This window comes from Ictalurus furcatus, chromosome 8, assembly GCF_023375685.1.
Source record: "Ictalurus furcatus strain D&B chromosome 8, Billie_1.0, whole genome shotgun sequence".
NCBI lineage: Eukaryota > Metazoa > Chordata > Actinopteri > Siluriformes > Ictaluridae > Ictalurus > Ictalurus furcatus.
Genome location: NC_071262.1, coordinates 26,612,802 through 26,630,666, shown reverse-complemented (window position 1 = coordinate 26,630,666; position 17,865 = coordinate 26,612,802). Strand labels below are relative to the sequence as shown.

General features: G+C 41.0%; 1 protein-coding gene and 1 long non-coding RNA gene across 4 annotated transcripts in view; both read left to right on the top strand.

The window, feature by feature from the left end:
• rapgef2b (Rap guanine nucleotide exchange factor 2b) overlaps positions 1–17,865 on the top strand; it is a 124,571-nt gene that overhangs the window by 23,600 nt on the left and 83,106 nt on the right. For all 3 annotated transcript variants that reach the window (XM_053631790.1, XM_053631789.1, XM_053631788.1), the window contains exons 2-3: positions 12,079–12,149; positions 16,937–16,993. In XM_053631790.1, the coding sequence (XP_053487765.1) occupies positions 12,079–12,149; positions 16,937–16,993 (128 nt within the window). The remainder of the gene's footprint in view (positions 1–12,078; positions 12,150–16,936; positions 16,994–17,865) is intronic.
• Positions 1,220–11,450, top strand: LOC128611921 (uncharacterized). Its single transcript, XR_008386639.1, has 3 exons — positions 1,220–7,814; positions 7,957–8,731; positions 9,526–11,450. It is a non-coding gene; the product is annotated as an uncharacterized LOC128611921 (long non-coding RNA).

The following is a 17,865-nucleotide window of genomic DNA, read 5'->3' as shown; positions in this document are numbered from 1 at the left end:
TCATATAAATTGTTTTGCCTGACTGTATGAAATGCTTGTCTGTGCTGAAAATCACAATCATGCAGGACGCTAAATCCTTGAGATTGCATAGATTTTATTCGGCCCTTGAGATCGAATAGAGCACCACCGATTCATAATCAGTAAGGTTCTCGGGATTCGGTGCAGTTTAATACCTCTTGGTCGGCACGTCCTGAAACGAGGATTTAACTTCCGCTCAGCGTTTACGTTTCCCGTTGTTCCAGTCCATCCAAGTACCTTTGAAACCTTTGCAACTCAGATGTCGGCGAACTGATCAAAACCCACAGTTTAGATATTAATGGATGTATTTCAGATGGGCAGAGAAGACAGCAGGGGTGGAGAAGCTCTTGTGTATTTCTTCTCCGTCGTCTTGGACTCTGCAGCCTGCAGCCTCCCGCCTCCTCATGCTGAATTATTTAACACAAGTGTGTGTTGTGCTATACGATGACGCCAGAGCTCGCATCTGTTAGGAGCCTTAATGAGATGTTCTCTGTCCTGCTCTTGGCTTGGCTGCTCTGTTGCGAGGTTCAGAGAGGTTGTATTGGCATAGAGATTTTATAAGATCGCTCTTTCTTTTATTTCATCGACTTTTGAATGCATAGAACGCTTGCTGCTCAAGACGCAAATTATATGATAATCAGCTGTCGAGTATAATACACAATATTATCCTAGATATTTAGGGCAGTGCGGGCTCAACGGTTAAGGTTCTGGGTCGCTGCTCAGAGGGTTGGTGGGTCAAGCCTCAGCCTCTAGTGGCCAAACTGCCAGTGTGGTGCCCTCGAGCAACGCCCTTAACTCTAGGCTGCATCAGGGCTGACCCTGCGCTCTGACCCCAGCTTCCTAACAGGCTGCGAAAAACAATGCTTAAGGCTCTGGGTTACTGATCAGAAGGTTGGGGGTTCAAACCTCAGCACCGGAGCAAGGCCCTTAACCCTCTCTGCTCCAGGGACTCCGTATCATAGCTGACCCTGCGCTCTGACCCCAAATTCCTAACAAGCTGGATATGCGAAGAAAAGAATCTCACTGTGCTGTAATTTACACTTGAAAAATAAAGGTTTCTTCTGCTTCTTCTAAAATATCTTCTCTAGCTCTGTTATGCTCTCGGATCAGGATAGACCATGTTTTTGAGTAGTTTTTTCCCCCCACCTTGTGTAAATCTTATTTTCCACCTTATTTTGGACACGGCCAGCAATGTTTAACCCCAGCATTTGCGTTCAGAACAGATTTTGTACAATCTGTGAGTTTTTGCTACTTTTCTGCCGACACGAGTAAAATATCTGTTCAGAAGAGAAGCTCCAGTCTCCAGTGGTTAGTGGTTAACACTGTTGCCTCGCACCTCCGGGGTTTGGGGTTCAAATCCCACCTCCGTCCTGTCCGGTGTGTGCGGAGTTTGCATGTTCTCCCCATGCTTCAGGGGTTTCCTCCGGGTACTCCGGTTTCCTCCCCAGTCCAAAGACATGCGTTGCAGGCTGATTGGCGTTTCCAAATTGTCCGGAGAGTGTGTGAATGCGTGCGCGATTGTGCCCTGCGATGGCTTTGCACCCTGTCCAGGGTGTCCCCCGCCTCGTGCCCCGAGTTCCCTGTGATAGGCTCCAGGCTCCCCTGCGACCCTGTAGGATAAGCGGTATGGATGGATGGATGGATGGATGGATGATGTGGACCACCAACATTCGAACAGTCAGAACAAAGAATAAATGTTGTTTCAGAGAGCTACGCCAACAGGCCAAATCCCCAATGGTTCACTATGTAGGGTGCTACATAGTGGTAGTGTACACCCTACCTAGTGCACTACATGGCTGATAGAACACCGTTTGAGATTCAGCCACATTTTTATTATTTTTTTTCCCCCCCAAGTTGCTTTCCAGAGAGTCAAGCAGCACACCTTGTAAAGTAAAATGAGCAATTTGAAAAGGTAAGGCAGCATTTTTACTTTTTTGTTCGTGTCACTTGTCAGCCCACAACCTCCTTCAACGTTCACAGTTAAGTGTTCGAGATGGGAAACTGACACACAACGCACCATGATAGGGTTAATCCTGGATTCTTTTTGAGGGTCATGCAGGGAAGATGCAAAGATAATCAGATGATCTGCCTTGACGCTGACAAAGTGGAGCATCTCTATCAATAATTTACACCCGTTATAGGCATGAATAATGCAGCTTCTGGCAGGACTCGGGCTTCTGTGCAGCGCCGTGTGAAAGCGACGCCTGGCTGCGAGATGTTGCCTGTGCGAAGGCTGATTTATCACACCGATCCTGCACCATTGATCATTGTCTGCTGTGTAATCACTTCCTGTCTGTAACTGGAATCGTTGGTTTTTGGAAGCTTCATAAACTAACAACATATGCCAGTCTTGCAATCCTTTTCTTGCACCAGATGCCGGATTCGATGCCTCTGTCTCGGCTCTAATTAAAAGATGAAGAGACGGAGGACCCCGGATGAGTTTCTCTCTCTTTTAATTAACAGTGGGGGTTTTTTTTGTTTTTTTTTTTGTGTCGGCACATGCATCAGGAGGCTTGGCTGTGTGCTGCTGCGAGAAAAAAAAAAGAAGTGATAGTGAGAAAACCCTCCTCTTGCAGAATAACTCGAGCTTTTCTAATTTGAAGCAAAAAGCTGCTGTGTTTTGGTCTCCCTGCTGATTTACTTCTGCTGAGAGACTGACAAGGCCAGCAGGTTCACAGCATTCCCTCGTGAATTGAATCGTATACGACGGCGAGGAAGAGAACGTGTATGGGTTGGCGTGTGAGCACTGCCTACTTAAAGCAAAATCGGTATAAACAGTCCCGGGAATAATCGCGATAAACGATATTATTGTCATTTTAAGACCGTTTTATGCCACTGATATAATAATATAACGGCATGATAGTGCAAGTACAACCTTTTAAAGAGCAATGAGCGTTTAATTCTTAAGAATATTCAGACTTTGGTTGATGATGTATGTAAAAAGTCTGATCAGTCTCGTATGTGTATAGGATGCGTTTGGACGAGTTCATTAACCCGCGCTTCATTTCGCCGCCGTTCGTTCACTGTCCAGCTCCAGCTCACGCAGCTGAAGCGGCTCAGTCCCCGACCTTACTGACTACGACTGGATTATTTCATACACTAGAACTATTCTTTCTAGATTTTTCTTCTTCAAAAAAGCATCGTTAGTGCGTTGTTAATATCCTGCATGTCGTTTTTTTTTCCCCCCACAGTACGTTTTAGTTAAAATCGACGCTAATGTTTGTGGCACATCTTAAGTACCAATGCACAAAGTTTTTGCATCGGAAGGTGCGTTTATTTATTTATTTTTATCTTAAATTCAACGCATATTCGAAGTCGGAATTTTTCATTTGACAGCCCTAGAGCAGACGAGAGGACAGAAGCAGCACGCGGACGGATAAAATGTTGATGACATTTCATTCTAAATGTAGACAAACACGCACGTAGACACAGTGGGCGATATCGAGGTCGGCAGAAACGATCGAAGTCACGTACGTATATCGTACAATAAGTCGATAATGTAATTATCGGGACAGGCCTAACTATATAAAAAGCATTTTCAAATATAACTCGTGTACTAGAATGATTTTTTTTTTTTTTCTCTCTCTCTTTAAAATTTTTTATTACGTTATTAATTTTTTCTTCTGGTTCTGAGCGCTTCAGAGACTTTTTCATGTTCAAGTCTAGTTTAGTTTTTGTCCTGTTTGTGTAGCGTTATCATAGTCCATTATACAGCGTTCTCCTTAAACCTTTGATACCTTTTATACGTGGCTGATATTACTGATAACGTTACGATAATTCTAAATTCGCTACTTTCTAAAGTCAACCTAGAACTGAGATAGAAGCGTAGCTCTTTATTAATATTATATTAATATTCTTAATGTGTGCTTTTACAGGTAACTCTTTTTCTTTTTTGCTTTTTCTCTTCATCTTGTGGTGTTTGTGGGATATTTGTTTCCAACCTTCGGTGAAAAGAAAGATGTTCAGAAATTCATTAAGGAAAACAACCTTTGTGGGGTGGGTGGGGGCCTGGAAAATAATCAACAGTGGGGTGGTATGATGTTGCAGAGTTACTGTTAACACCCCAATGTTGATTATTTTCACATTACACCATTCTCCATAGTGTTTCATTCCTCTTATATCCCAGCAATTTGATCAATGATTACAAATTTTTTTTAAATAAAAATAATGACACACAATTTTTCAAATGAGGTCATAGTTATATTTAATGTTGTATGTAATGTTTTTTTTTTTGTCATTGTAGAAATGATAACCTATCAGGGTGAGTGTGTTGTTAATAACCTTGCAGTCGGAACTACGGTCAGAGCTGCTGTTTTAGAAAATGAATCAACACTTTCTCGACCCATCGGAATCAAGAATTCGACAGCGCTGTGCTGGGACTGCTGTCCTTCACGTGCGTATGCGCTGTTACTCCAACTGCTGACCTTGCTTTTGTATGCAAAGGCTCCACCTTCTGTTGCGTGCCTGACAATGACTAAAAATATCCTAAAGGCATGTAGTGGCTGTCGATCGAGATTCAAGGACAGGCCAATATACAACTTGCTCACAAGTACAGGACGCCGGAGCGAGCGGGTGACTGACGGTAAGGTTGGCACATGGTGTAACAGGTGTCCAGGCTGTACTGATCGCACCAAGCACTTCACGTTCTCATGGCTGCGGCTCGTTTTCCCATCGGCTTACAGGAAACGTCGCCATATCTCTTCGAGCTAATAACAAAAGCGTCTTAGTGCTAGCGTTAGCACCCTTTCCGGGCGGATTCCTATTCTCAGGTGACCGCCAGTCTCTTTCCGTCAAGCAACACGGATCTCTGGGGTTTAATTAAAAAGTGCTACATTGTATTCTTTCAAATTTGGATCTGTCTGTTGTGCCGTGTTCAGTGGAGTGAAACGTTTTTGTCGGGGAAAAACGTGTTTGCGCGTGGGTACTGGAAGGAAAAAGTGACAATTTGTTGATCGTTTAAGCCAAAATTTTTGTCGCTACATTTCCCAGGGATGAATGGTGCTTAAATAAATGGAGATTAGTAACCTTTGCTAAATTGGAAGCCATTTTTTTTTTTTTTTGTATTAAAATCGTGCAATTTCAATGCAAGAGAATCTGATCTACGCCTACAGATGAAGACTTGGGTTCCATTAAGGTCTCAACTGAGGCGCTCTGTCAATCCTGGTATTCAAACTGACAACCTTCTGGTTTGCAGCACAGAACCTTAACCACTAAGACACTATTGCTCATTGTTGTAATTGTCAATCGCGTTTATGCGCATTATTGAATTGTTATTAGTTTGCATGTTGAGACAGTCAGAAGCAAAACTGGCTCTCTGTATATCCTGGAATTTCTCCATGTAGTGAATATTAGCCGATTTGTATCAGAAATATTTCACATTCCAGAGTTGCAGTGTACCTAAAAACAACAACGTGTCTATTTCTATATACTTTATACATTTTTTTTTTTTAAATACTGTTTTTACACCAATCTTTATTGGTTTATAATAATAAACCAAATCTACAGAGCAAGCTACAGTTGAGGTTATACGTTTATACATTAATACATTACTAAATGAACATAATAACAATTTACACCGATCATCCTGTTGAAAAGTTTGCACCCCCCCCCCGGCATAGGTCTTAATGTATCGTGTTATCTTCTCGAGCATCAGTGAACGTTTGCACCTTTTGTAAAAGTCGTGTACGAGTCCCTCAGTCGTCCTCGGTGTGAAAAGATGGATCTCGACATCGTAGATGCTGTCAAATGTGCAGAAGATGCTGGAAAAGTATAGAATGTGCGGGACGTGGAGGATTTTTCTGAAGAACTGTTCAGGACAAACAAGGGAATTATTGTTATTATTATTTTTTTAAAATGAACATTTCTGCAAGGCGTACGTAAACTTATGACCTCGACTGTAGTTTGTCAGTTGTTTGTTAGTTAGTTGTAATCTGATGTCAGTTACAGCTAGGCCTGTGTCCGGTGATGGTTTAACGGCGTTACCGTGGTAACAGCCCCGAACATGAAACAGTGAAGCGAGTGTACAGAGAAAATGTTGCTTGGGAGTACAGTTCACTTCTGCGAGCACTGAGCACTGAGACATGCGCGCTTCCTTTCCTGAGCTCGCGAGTCGACTTAAAGTAAAAGAACCGTGGCCTAAAGTGTAAAGTCTGTTTTATTAGTATTTGTTAGCATTCACACCGTTAGCATTCACCCCGCCCCTTGATTGAACCATTTACCACCGTTATCTTCCACACGGTTGCCTGAGCGTCCGAGATGACTGTTAGCGAATAAACCGATATTTAAATATTTTTTTTCCCCCACACAGTTTGTTTCACACTGATTTGAAATAGGTTGCATGCTGTATGTGCTACACAACACATCTAATTTTATGTTCGTTCTCGTTCCTAGATAAAATTGCATAAGATCAGGAATTATCGCGTTCAGCATAATCTATCCGAGTTCAAAATACCTCCCCGAGAAGCCTGAATTCACCGAAGGTTATAAAACGCAACAGGAACAGATAAGGTTTTAAGAAACATTTGATTTAGCTTTAAAGCACAACAAGTGTAGTCGTCTGGCTGGCAGATGAGGGCTGTTAGCTTAGCAGAATTAGGCATGTGGTGAGGAGATGAATGGCTCTAATGAGGAAAGCTGTCAGCGCCGAGCAGAGATACAGCACAGCTCTGGACACGCTAACGTCCGTAACCCTGCTGAGACACGAACCTCGGTGCTGGTGCTACGGTTAGCATAATGATTCAGAAGAACGTGGAAGTGTTTTAGTAGTAAATAGCGCACACATTTATTACTGAAGAAAATACACATTGTTTAAAATGACTTTTTATTTTGTTCTGGAAAAAACAAGTATTATTGTTATTAGGAGAATTGCAGAAGATTTTCCTTTTCTTTTCTTTTTTTCTTTCTTTCTTTTTTTTTTTACTGCGTGTTGTTGCAATTCATTTATCTCCAATAATTGACAGGCAATAATACAAAACTCCTATTTTCCGATGTAAATAGAAAAAGGGGGCTTTAACTTTTGACTCAACAAAAAAGTGCCATGTCAGACATTTTGTTATTTCTGTGTTCTCTATTTGTTGTTATTTGACTATCTATCTATATCTCTATCTCTCTCTCTCTCTCTCTCTCTCTCTATATATATGTATGTGTATGTATGTATGTATATATATGTGTGTGTGTGTGTGTGTGTGAGATATCTCACTATAGTTTCCACCATTGCACATTTACCAGCTACCCCACCTAAAAAATGTTTTTTTTTTCCTAAATGTTTTTATATATTTATATTACTTTAACTAATTCAAGTAATACAAAAAACATAACAAAAAGTTTTTTCATGCAGTAGAGGGTTGAAAAAGCCGAATGCTTCCACGAAGCTTCCCGTTCAGTCTCTCAGCACAGAAATACAGTAATAATCCCCTTACCATCCTGTTTGTTGATGTTTAAGGCGAAGGTCGCCATGGTTACCGTGGTACCTCGAACCACGTTACGTGACATTTGGCTGTTAATTTCTGCCCTTTTTTCTTCTTCCGCATAATATATGCGTTTTTTGTTTTTTTTTAAAGCTCCAATCAGGAATGAAATACTTTGAGTAGTTTTACGCAGAAACATTTTTTTTTAGTGTACACTTTGTGTCGGATTTAAAGATTAAACCGAGGTACTACGTGCGTTTTTTAGGAAGCTTTCTAACAGCTCGAGTGAACGGAGGCCCCTGCTGAAGTGTTGCTCTCGTCCGTGGGGTTTTCAACATCCCCCTCACTGTTTTGGTCTCTAAGGGCCTTGCTACTTGTCTTGTTACCACGGTAACCGCAGCCCGGCGTATGGGGTGTGTGTGTGTGTGTGTGTGTGTGTGTGTGTGTTGGGGGGTGGGGGGGGGAGGAGCAGGGCCAATTAGGTGTGGCCACTTAAGAAAGATCTTAGCTTTCTGTGTTTGACCAATCACAGGCCACGGAGCGTCTGTTGTCCCAGAGGACCTTCGAGAGGAAGTCATTGAACGTGAGGCAGAGATATGAAGACGGATCAATGCGACGCTTCTAGAACTATTACCTTGCCGTGCACAAGTATTCACCCCCTTGACTTTATTTATTTATTTATTTTACATTTTGTAGTGTTCCAACCTGGAACTGAAATGGACTAGATTGGGATTATATGCCATGAGTCTACACAAAACACCACACAGTACTGAAGTGGGCTGAAAATCATTATAATTCATCGTTTATGTATAATACAATCATTATATGTTCCTGGAAGAACCCAGAGCTTGTTAGACAACAGACCTTATCAAGCACCGTCATGAACACCAAGGCGCTATCAAGTTCAAGTTGTGGATTAGTATCAATCATGTTGTGAATAGTGCGTATTATTCTGAAAACTCCTCCCAGATGTTTTTCTTTCTTTCTTCATGGTAGAAAGAGAGAAGACATGATTGACTGAGGGGAAAAGATAGCGGTACAGATTTGGCAAACTAAGATGTAGCGCTTGTTCAGTCTGGATTTGGTGTGTGTGTGTGTGTGTGTGTGTGTACAGATAGGAGTTTGTGGGTGGGCGTGTTATATGTGGAAGCGTCTGTCTTTGGAGCTTCGTGCTCCTGAGTATCACTTGGCTCGTAATCACAGCCCAGGCAATTACCTCGATTCAGTATTTGTCATAATTGCTTGACATCACGACCTCAGACAGCACCGGTTACATCGGCCACCTTCTGAGCTCACCGGTCCAACACGTACGTCTTGAAGGCACTGGATTTATTTCAGATCAGAACGAGAAGGAATGATGTATAAATGCTGTTTTTAAATACCACAGTGGATTAAGGCTGAGGTCTTGTTTGCGTCTTGTTATTTATCTGAGAGGGAGTAGAAGGAAGTGAAGGACTGAATGTGAACGATGGACGTCAGGCTAACGAAACAGGGTTCCATACATTCTTTCCGTGTTGTATTCAGAAGTGTTTTTAGGAGAAAAAGAAAGCTCTTTTTTTTTTAAATCTTTTTTTTAAAATCCCCCTCTTGCTTTTTGTTTTGTTCTAGCCACTGAAAAAAGCTTGACGTGACTGCCATCTAGTGGCAAGTCTGTGCACTTTCTCTACATCGTGTACTTATTTATATACTGAATATTCTATCCAACTCCCAGTAGCACAATTAACAAGCTGTTTCATTAAACGCCTCTAAACTCTGAAACTCATTACCACCGGAGATTTATTAGGTGTTGTGTGTGTGTGTGTGTGTGTGTGTGTATAACCAGTTTTAACTTCCAGCCTAAATCCATTCAACATTTGATCAGAGAATTCTCGATTCTAATTGGTCAGAAGGTGTTGATTAACTCTCTGTAATTAAATTGTTAGTATTTTGCCTTCTGGGAGTCTGAAGGGCAGTACTAAATGTAAAAAAAAAAAAAAAAGATCTTTAAACAAAATAACAGTTTACACTGATCAATCTGTTCAAAAGTTTACACCCCCTCAGGCTCTTAATGTATCGTGTCGCTTTCGTGAGCATCAGTGAACGTTTGCACCTTGTGTAATAGTCGTGTACGAGACGAGTCCCTCAGTCGTCCTCGGTGTGAAAAGACGGATCTCGACATCATATAGTCGCCGTTTAAAGGAAAGGAGTCAAATATGTAGAAGATGCTGGAGAAGTAAAGAAAGTGCCGGACCTGGAGGATTTTTCTGAAGAACAGTGGGCGGTTTAACTGCTCAGGACAAACAAGGGACTCGTGAAGAACTCTCACAAAACATAAACACAGTTTAGACAGAGTAAGTTTTATTTATTTATTTATTTATTTATTTATTTAAAATAACGTGGGGTTGGTATTTTAGGGGTTAGCTACGTGCTCACGGAAGAGGTGGGTCTTTAGCAGTTTTATGAAGATAGTGACAGGTTCTGGGGTCCGGACTGAGGTCGGAGGTTCATTCCAGCACTGACAGAGACAGAGAGAGTGAGGGAAAGACAACGAGGGAGAGACCGAGAGACAGCGAGAGTGAGAGAAAGACAGAGAAAGAGAGGGGGAGAGACCGAGAGACAGAGAGAGAGACCTTAGTGTGAAGGTTCTGGAAAGGGACCTTGAGCCACGCTGAGTATGCACTACTAAGCGTCGGTCGTTAACCGATTGCAGATTGTGTGAGGGAGCGTAAGCCTTCAGGAGAGTGTTAGGAGAGGTTAATGGGGTGCTGTTCCGGACAAGGTCTTGTACAGTGCGTGAGCATCAAGGCCTTGAATTTGATACGGGCGGCTACAGGAAGCCAGTGGAGGGAGATGAAGAGGGGTGTGACGTGGGTCCTGATGCATTCTGAATCGTTTAATTTTATTATTATTTTTTTCTCTTTATATATACAGTATGTGCATGTAGAGTACTGTAGTTCTGTGGAGTAACACTAGGTGGCGACACAGGCTGAGACGCTTCTCATATACATGATTAAATGTCTGATCTGACCGAGCTCACCCTTTAAAGTCGAAACCCTTTAAAAATGTTGCATGAGTGCAATTTATAACCCTGTGTCGCATATACTGACTCTTTTTCTTTCTTTAAGCAAAATGGCAAGTCTTATCCATGTTACTAGGTCTCTAAACTGAGATTTGATGATGTGTTGCGGGAAAAGAAAAAAAGAAGCACGACGTGATAGTAACTTAACATGAACTTCATTTAAAATATTTAAATCTGATTATTATCGGGAAGTGCTGTTTCATTCGAAGGAAGTCTTAGCATGTGTGTATGTCAGAATATCATAACGCTAACATTTAGTGAGCAGTGTGTGTGTGAGAGTGAGTGAGTGAAGCACCTTTGTGTGTTGTAATATAGGCTCTCTGAAAGCAGTCTAAATCGAGCCTGTGTGTGAGGACAGAGCCTCTTTTGTCCCACCGCTATCCCAGCATGCCTTTGTGAGCACAAAGGTGGCCCAGTGCTGTAGAGCGGTGTGGCTATGGGGAAAGGACAGGGAGCACTGTGTGCTGTCACACACACAAACACTCTCTCTCTCTCACACACACACACACACACACACACACACACACACACACACACACTCAGTGACTCGCCTCATCGAGGCACCACTCATTTCCCCAAGTGGATGTTTGTGTATGTGGAGGATTTACTTCCTCATGAGATCATTTGTGCTTTCCTTTCAAACTCTGTATTTTTCCGCAAAAAAACGACTCGGACCCTGTGAGCGCTCCGATAAAATAAGATTGCGTAAGAGACAAAACTCGCCCCTCTTTGCTTACGTCTACTGTGTACGTTGTTTTGTATTTCCAGCCGAGTGCAAAAGTTTGTACCCCCTCAAGCAAACGGATAAAGAAGGCATTTTGTGCTCTAAGTTTCACAACTTAACAGCGACCGCAGCAAAAAATTTCATCAGCGTTTTTGTTTTAAATGGCCTCAATTTAAACATGGCACATTTTTTAAATCTAACCAAGGAACAAATCGATAGAAAAATGTTTATTATTTTGAAATTTCCAGTCAAAATGAGTGTTTTTTTTTTTTCAGATCCAATAAATAGATCTGATGTAATTACTCTAGAAGAGGGCCGATATTTTTAATCGCTCTAATATTATGTGTACACTTCATACGCACCACACACTCTGTCTGCCTCTTATTGAGTTTGTCGCCCCTGGTATAGAGTAATCATTTAGAAATCTTTTGCCTCTGATAGCCAGTCGGAGTGTTTTATTTCGACGGCGTGATTATTATTAAAGCATCGTGTTAATATTGAGTCGGTGTGTGTGTGTGTGTGTGTGTGTGTGTGTGTTCTGCTCGGTTTTATAATTCTATCGGTTGTCTGCAAAGTAGAAATTTCCCTGTCTCGTTCTGTAGGTCTGAACGAGGTGAATGTTTTCACAATGTTTATTCTGGGCTTTCAGTGACGTGTCCGGTGTAGTATAAAGGACACACTGAATTCTGTGAATTTACGCTGAGGAGTTTTGGCACTGCTCATACGCTGTGTGTTTGAACATTCCTCTAATTCCATTGACTCACTCCCACTTATAGCGCAAGAGTGTACTGACTGCAGCCCTTTACCCATAACGTGTGTGTGTGTGAGATGAAGTGATACTGATCTCTGTTCTCGTTCTGTTTCCTCTGCAGGATTTGGAGATTGTGTATTCGTATTTACACGGTATGGAGGCGCTGTCCAATCTAAGAGAACATCAGCTAAGGTAAAAGTGAGCGTGTGTGTGGATGGATTTGCAGATTGGGATGAATATTTGAATGCTAACATTTATTTATATACGGGTCAGAATGCACAAGCATGATGATGTGTGTGTGTGTGTGTGTGTGTGTATATATATTTTTTAAACGTTATTCGACCGGAATTTCATGTGCTAGAACTTTAGTTGTGGTGGAAATACATGCAAAAGAGAAACACACTTTGGGGAACGCTTATAATTATGGTAACATCCAATAACAGAAAATCTCCAGTGGCAGAAATGGTATTTGTGGCGCTTTATTAATTTGAAATAAAGAAAAACGTACAAATTCAACCAGTATAAAACCAGTTCATTTGGTTATTCAGATTAAATTTGTTACTATATGAAACAATTCAAATGAAGCTCATCAAATCGAGCAAATACGTTTTTCTATTATTCATTGAGTGAGTGTTTGGCGCCCCCTAGTGCCAGTCAGTGTGTCCTGCAGTTGTATAAAATAGTAATCACATTTATGATTACATTTATGATATCCTGTAGAACATTTGAGGCATTATGAGTGCTTCAGAGCTGACTTTTTAATCTATAACCGACTCATAAAGACGTAATATTGGCTCTAATTAGTTTCTAAGCACTAACTGTGAGCGCCCACTATCATGTTCATCATGTGTGTTACACTGGTATGTGTAGTAAAGTTAGTTTGTATATGATGATAATAAATTCCCCACACATACAGATATGTGGTAATGCGATAAAAAAAAAAAAAAAATCAGCTATATGAGCTCATCATAGTGTTTCTAATTTCTGATGGAACACACAGCATGTTCGTGGACGCACTACCTATATTATATAACGTATCCACATTCGTATTTAAGGTTGAAATATATTCCATGCTTACCAGCGTGACAGACATCTTGAATCATTGGGATCGCTAGAAAAATTCCCAAGACAATCACGTAAACCTGCTTGATCATCAGAAAAGTAAGCACTGGGGGCCATTTTGTGCTGTGTCTTACACTTGAGTTGGAAACTGTGAGCTCATGCTTTCAACTGATGGTAGAGAAGTAATACATTTGCTTAAAGACTTGAAAACATTCTTGCTAGGAATATAGATGCCAAGAATAGAAGCTAGCTAAAGAGTAAGGCTAATTGTTTGGTTAGCATGCAGCTGGTAAGGCGTGCACAGTATATACGCATTGTGAAGGTATAGTGACAGTGTAAGCAGTGCAAACGTATTGGGAATATCAATGTTTTCCTCAGATATGGTGGTAATTTGCAAGTAAAAAACTTTGTACAGCTATAATTAAACCATAATTAGTTAGCATAAAAAGTTAGCGTCAAGCAAAAACCAAATGCCTATAGATTCCCTGGAATTCCATTTTTCTGACGAGAGTATTGAACATAACTTTTCAAGAAACGAACAAAAATATACAACGAGAGAAGAAAAACTCTCTGAAACTGAAATCCGTGAACTCGGTGTCAAATATTTAACGTGGTGTCCAAATAAACAGCATCCTTATTAGCAGTATTCTAAGCTTTGTTTTTGCTAGTTATTGTTTATGAATGCCGTTCTGGCACAGACCTCTAGTGTGGGCGGGGCTTAACAGCGATTTACTCTCATTGGAAAGTGAGATTTGGATCGACCGCTCCCTGACCAGGAAGTAGAAAGTCTTCAGTGGCGCGAATTTTGGAGAGCGTTAAGCCGCTGTTAAGCCCCGCCCACACGAGAGGTGAACGTAATCTCGTGGAGCGTGAACGAAAATTTAGCTTGGAAAACTCTTAACAAAGAACGCCGTTTATTTGAAGACCATGTAAAAAAAAATAAAATAAAATAAATGTTGCCACCGAGTTCGCTGTTTACAGTTTCAGAGCGTTTTGCTTCTCTCTCATTGCGTATCCGTTTCTTGAAAAGTTACGTCCAATACTTTTGGCACGAATTTAATTCCATAGGATTCCACCAGAACATTTCTGCCTTCAGAAACGACCGGTTTTATATGAAATCTTTTCGGAAACACTGTGAAGATAAAAAAAAAAAACAAACAAACCAAGAATCAAACTTTACACTGTGAAACATACAGAAAATCTTCTTTAGTAAAGTATTAAAGTATTTTGTTTTTCGTTGTTTCAACCTCTCCGAAAGTTTTCTCAGGTCATCGAATGTCCTCCCACCGGATTAGCTTCAGGAACAACAACACTAAACCGCATGACTTGGGTGTTCCAGAACATTCCAAACCTCGAGGCCTATGAGGCCCCTCACTGGTCTACGGGCGTCTTCAGGAATGCCTGATGTGAACTCTCAACACCAGTAGCGTGTGGTTTCTGATTTTATTGTAGCGTCAGGAATGTGTTGTGTTGATCTGCGGTGACGTGAGAGTCCACATCATCAAATAAAAAGCGAATTCCTGCTTTCTTATAGGTGTGTGATGTTTGAAATGGGGGGTGGTGGGGTAGGGTTGGGTGTTTGGTGGAGTGACGAGGTATGACGGTGTTTACCTCAGCTAGCCTCAGTGTTCACTGCGCTCTTTTCATAAAGTTTTACAGTCGAGAAAATGTGCTTCTAACATTGGGTACAACCAAAAAAAAAAAAAAAAAACGACCAGCTATGACTTATATAACTTATACAAGGCTTATGGAAAAATTCAGATTTCAAGAGCTTTTAGAAGAGAAAAAATAGACTATTGAATAGAATCATAGTACTAACCTAGTCTACCTCAGTAGGTAAGTGTAAGAACTCAGCATGCTCTGGCTCTCTGAATAGACACCGCCGTGCTTGTGCGACATGAAGATTTCATGATTTTAATTCTTGATTTAAAAAAAAAAAAGCAACACCCGTTGATTTGTTTTTGAGCGAAAAGGTTCAAGAACAATGCATTGAAGGGTTTGCTTTTAAGTGTGACATGTTGTTCTCGTGTCACAAATAAAAAAAACAATGCCATCTGTATTGGGTCGACCCCCCCCCCCCCCCACTAATGGAATCTGTATCTTCTTTATCAAAAATAAAAACAGGAGCTGGGAATTCATTTAGATCCATCGGCTTTACCCGGTATTCTCACGTTAACTTTCCAAGTCTGTACAGGCTTTCGCAGATATATATATATTTTTTCTGTGATTGTTGCGGTTAAAAATGCTCGATTTTGCTGCGTTTTTATTTATTTTAATTTGTTGAATTTTTTAATTTTTTTATTTATTTATTTTTTTTGTACTGGAAAACAACTCGAATTGGTCTTTCGCTGTGACGTTTGTTGGTGAATGAGACCTTTTAGCTGTACTCATGTTCAACGCACGTGAACCGAAGAGGCTTGGCCAAAATCAACCGTGATTTTGAAAAATTCTCAGCTCTTCCGAATATTACGGAGTTGGATTGTTTTTGTTTTTTTTTTTTCCTTCGAACGCAAAAAAAAAAAAAAATCGCCGCAGATTCCCGGAGGGACTGACGTGCTTAGCCGGATGTTAGCCGCTGGCACCGCCCACTAGTTTACGTTCACCAGTTAATGTTAGGCACTGAAAGGAAATGTTGCTCTAGTTACTTTGACATTTCACCACGTTTTCGAACAAATTGTCAAACGCTGATGAAAATCAGGTCACTGTGAATGTCGAGGACCGTACGTATGATCAGCGTGAACGTTCTCAGGTATGTGTGGACTGCGGTTTAGATATCTTCAATGTATAGTTTTGATGACTGAAGACTTTCCTGGACTGAGATATGTTTCTCTTTCGCGTGTGTCTCAACCAGAAGTAAAATTCTAGCGTTTTAAAATTTGAAAAGGGAAAAAAAAAATTGGATTTAAAATTGTATTTCTTTTCCCGTTGTGACAACAAAAAGCATCTTGGATATTTTGACATGTATTTCATTTTGGTGAAGAATATTTACTAAAAGTTGTGAAAGAATGTTAGAGCCTGAAACAATTTTGACCAAAATTGTGTGGGTGTGTATGTGTGTATATATATGTATATATTTTGTTGTTGATGGATTTTCCCAGAAAAACGCCACACGTAGAGCCTTTACGTGTCCCACTCTGACATTAATCCAGTTAATAAAAGAAGAAAGTGCAACGAATCCTAAATGCAAAAAGGATCTGTCTGTTTCAAACAGCGTTCTTTCATCCTTTTATACAGAGTTTTTAAAAAAATGTTTATTTAATAAGAAGACAGTGACGGTGATGACACTGTGTGGAGCCATCTGCCAAACTGCATTAGCTTTCACAGCCTGTGACGTTCTCTCTCTCTCTATGTCTCTCCCTCTCTGTCTCTCTCTCTCTCTCCCTCTCTCTCTCTCTCCCTCTCTCTCTCTCTCCCTCTCTCTCCCTCTCTGTCTCTCCCTCTCTCTCTCTCTCTCTCTCTCTCTCTCTCTCTCTCTCTCTATGTCTCTCCCTCTCTTTCTCTCTCTGTCTGTCTCTCCCTCTCTGTCTCTCCCTCTCTGTCTCTCTCTCTGTCTGTCTGTCTGTCTCTCTCTCTCTCTCTCTCTCTCTCTCTCTCTCTATGTCTCTCCCTCTCTTTCTCTTTCTCTGTCTGTCTCTGTCTCCCTCTCTGTCTCCCTCTCTGTCTCTCTCTATGTCTCTCTCTGTCTATCCCTCTCTGTCTCTCTCTCTCTCTCTCTCTCTCTCACTCTGTCTCTCTCTCTCTCTCTGTCTGTCTCTCTTTCTCTCCCTCTGTGTGTGTCTCTCTCTGTCTCCCTCTCTCTCTCTCTGTCTCTCACCCTCTCTCTATCTCTGACCCTCTCTGTCTCTCCCTCTGTGTGTGTCTCTCTGTCTCCTTCTCTCTCTCGCTCTCTCTCTGTCTCTCTCTCTCACTCTTTGCAGGATGATGTGTGAAACCGTGCGTTATGAAAGACATGAAGCAAATGAAGTGCTTTACTAGTAAGTGCTCCTTTCTTTTTTTCACCATCATAAAAAAGTTATTATTATTATTATTATTATTATTACTATTATTATTATATTTTTTTGCACTTTTAAGATAAAAACATTAAGTTAAATGTGGTCATGTGGCTGCTTCTTGGATCTCGGATGCCACAGATACTGATATTGATCTTCATCTTACACACACTGACCCACTTTTGGCTTGCCTCTCTTTTTTTTTTTTTTGCAATTGTGTGTGTGTGTGTGTGTGTGTGTGTGTGTGTGTGTGTGTGTGTGTGTGTGTTTAGTAAGTCCCCCATGTCCTCATAATGTTTTTGGAAAGCAGGCATTGTCTCGCTTCTGGTCTGTTGTGTTCTGTTCTGTTCTGCCTAGACTGTAAGACAAATGCATACGCAAAAAAAAACACACACACGCACACACACACACTGTTTCAACTGTGTTTCCAGCCCCCATGTGCAGATACTCCCCTCCAATTTCACACTCCATTTTCTTATTGTCCTGGAGGCAGACGAAGGATTCAGGTCTCGCTCCGGGTCAGTACACAATGCCCATGAAGATGAGAAGCTCATTTACTGAGCTGTCCTGGGGTGTGTGTGTGTGTGTGTGTGTGTGTGTGTGGGGCTGTTAAAACATTAGCATAGCAGGTCATTCTCATTTGGCTGTTTTAATGAATGTAATGTATGATCTTGTGCAGTTCGGGATTGCAGAAGGTTTTGATATCGTATCAGTCATGAGCGAGTATTGAATTTGATCATGGTTTATATATTGCAGTAATAAACCATATATATATTTTTTGCAATACTGTAACGTCCTACAATTTCATTTTAGCCCTAGTAAATTCCTTTGCATTTTGTTTTTCAAGCATTATTTCC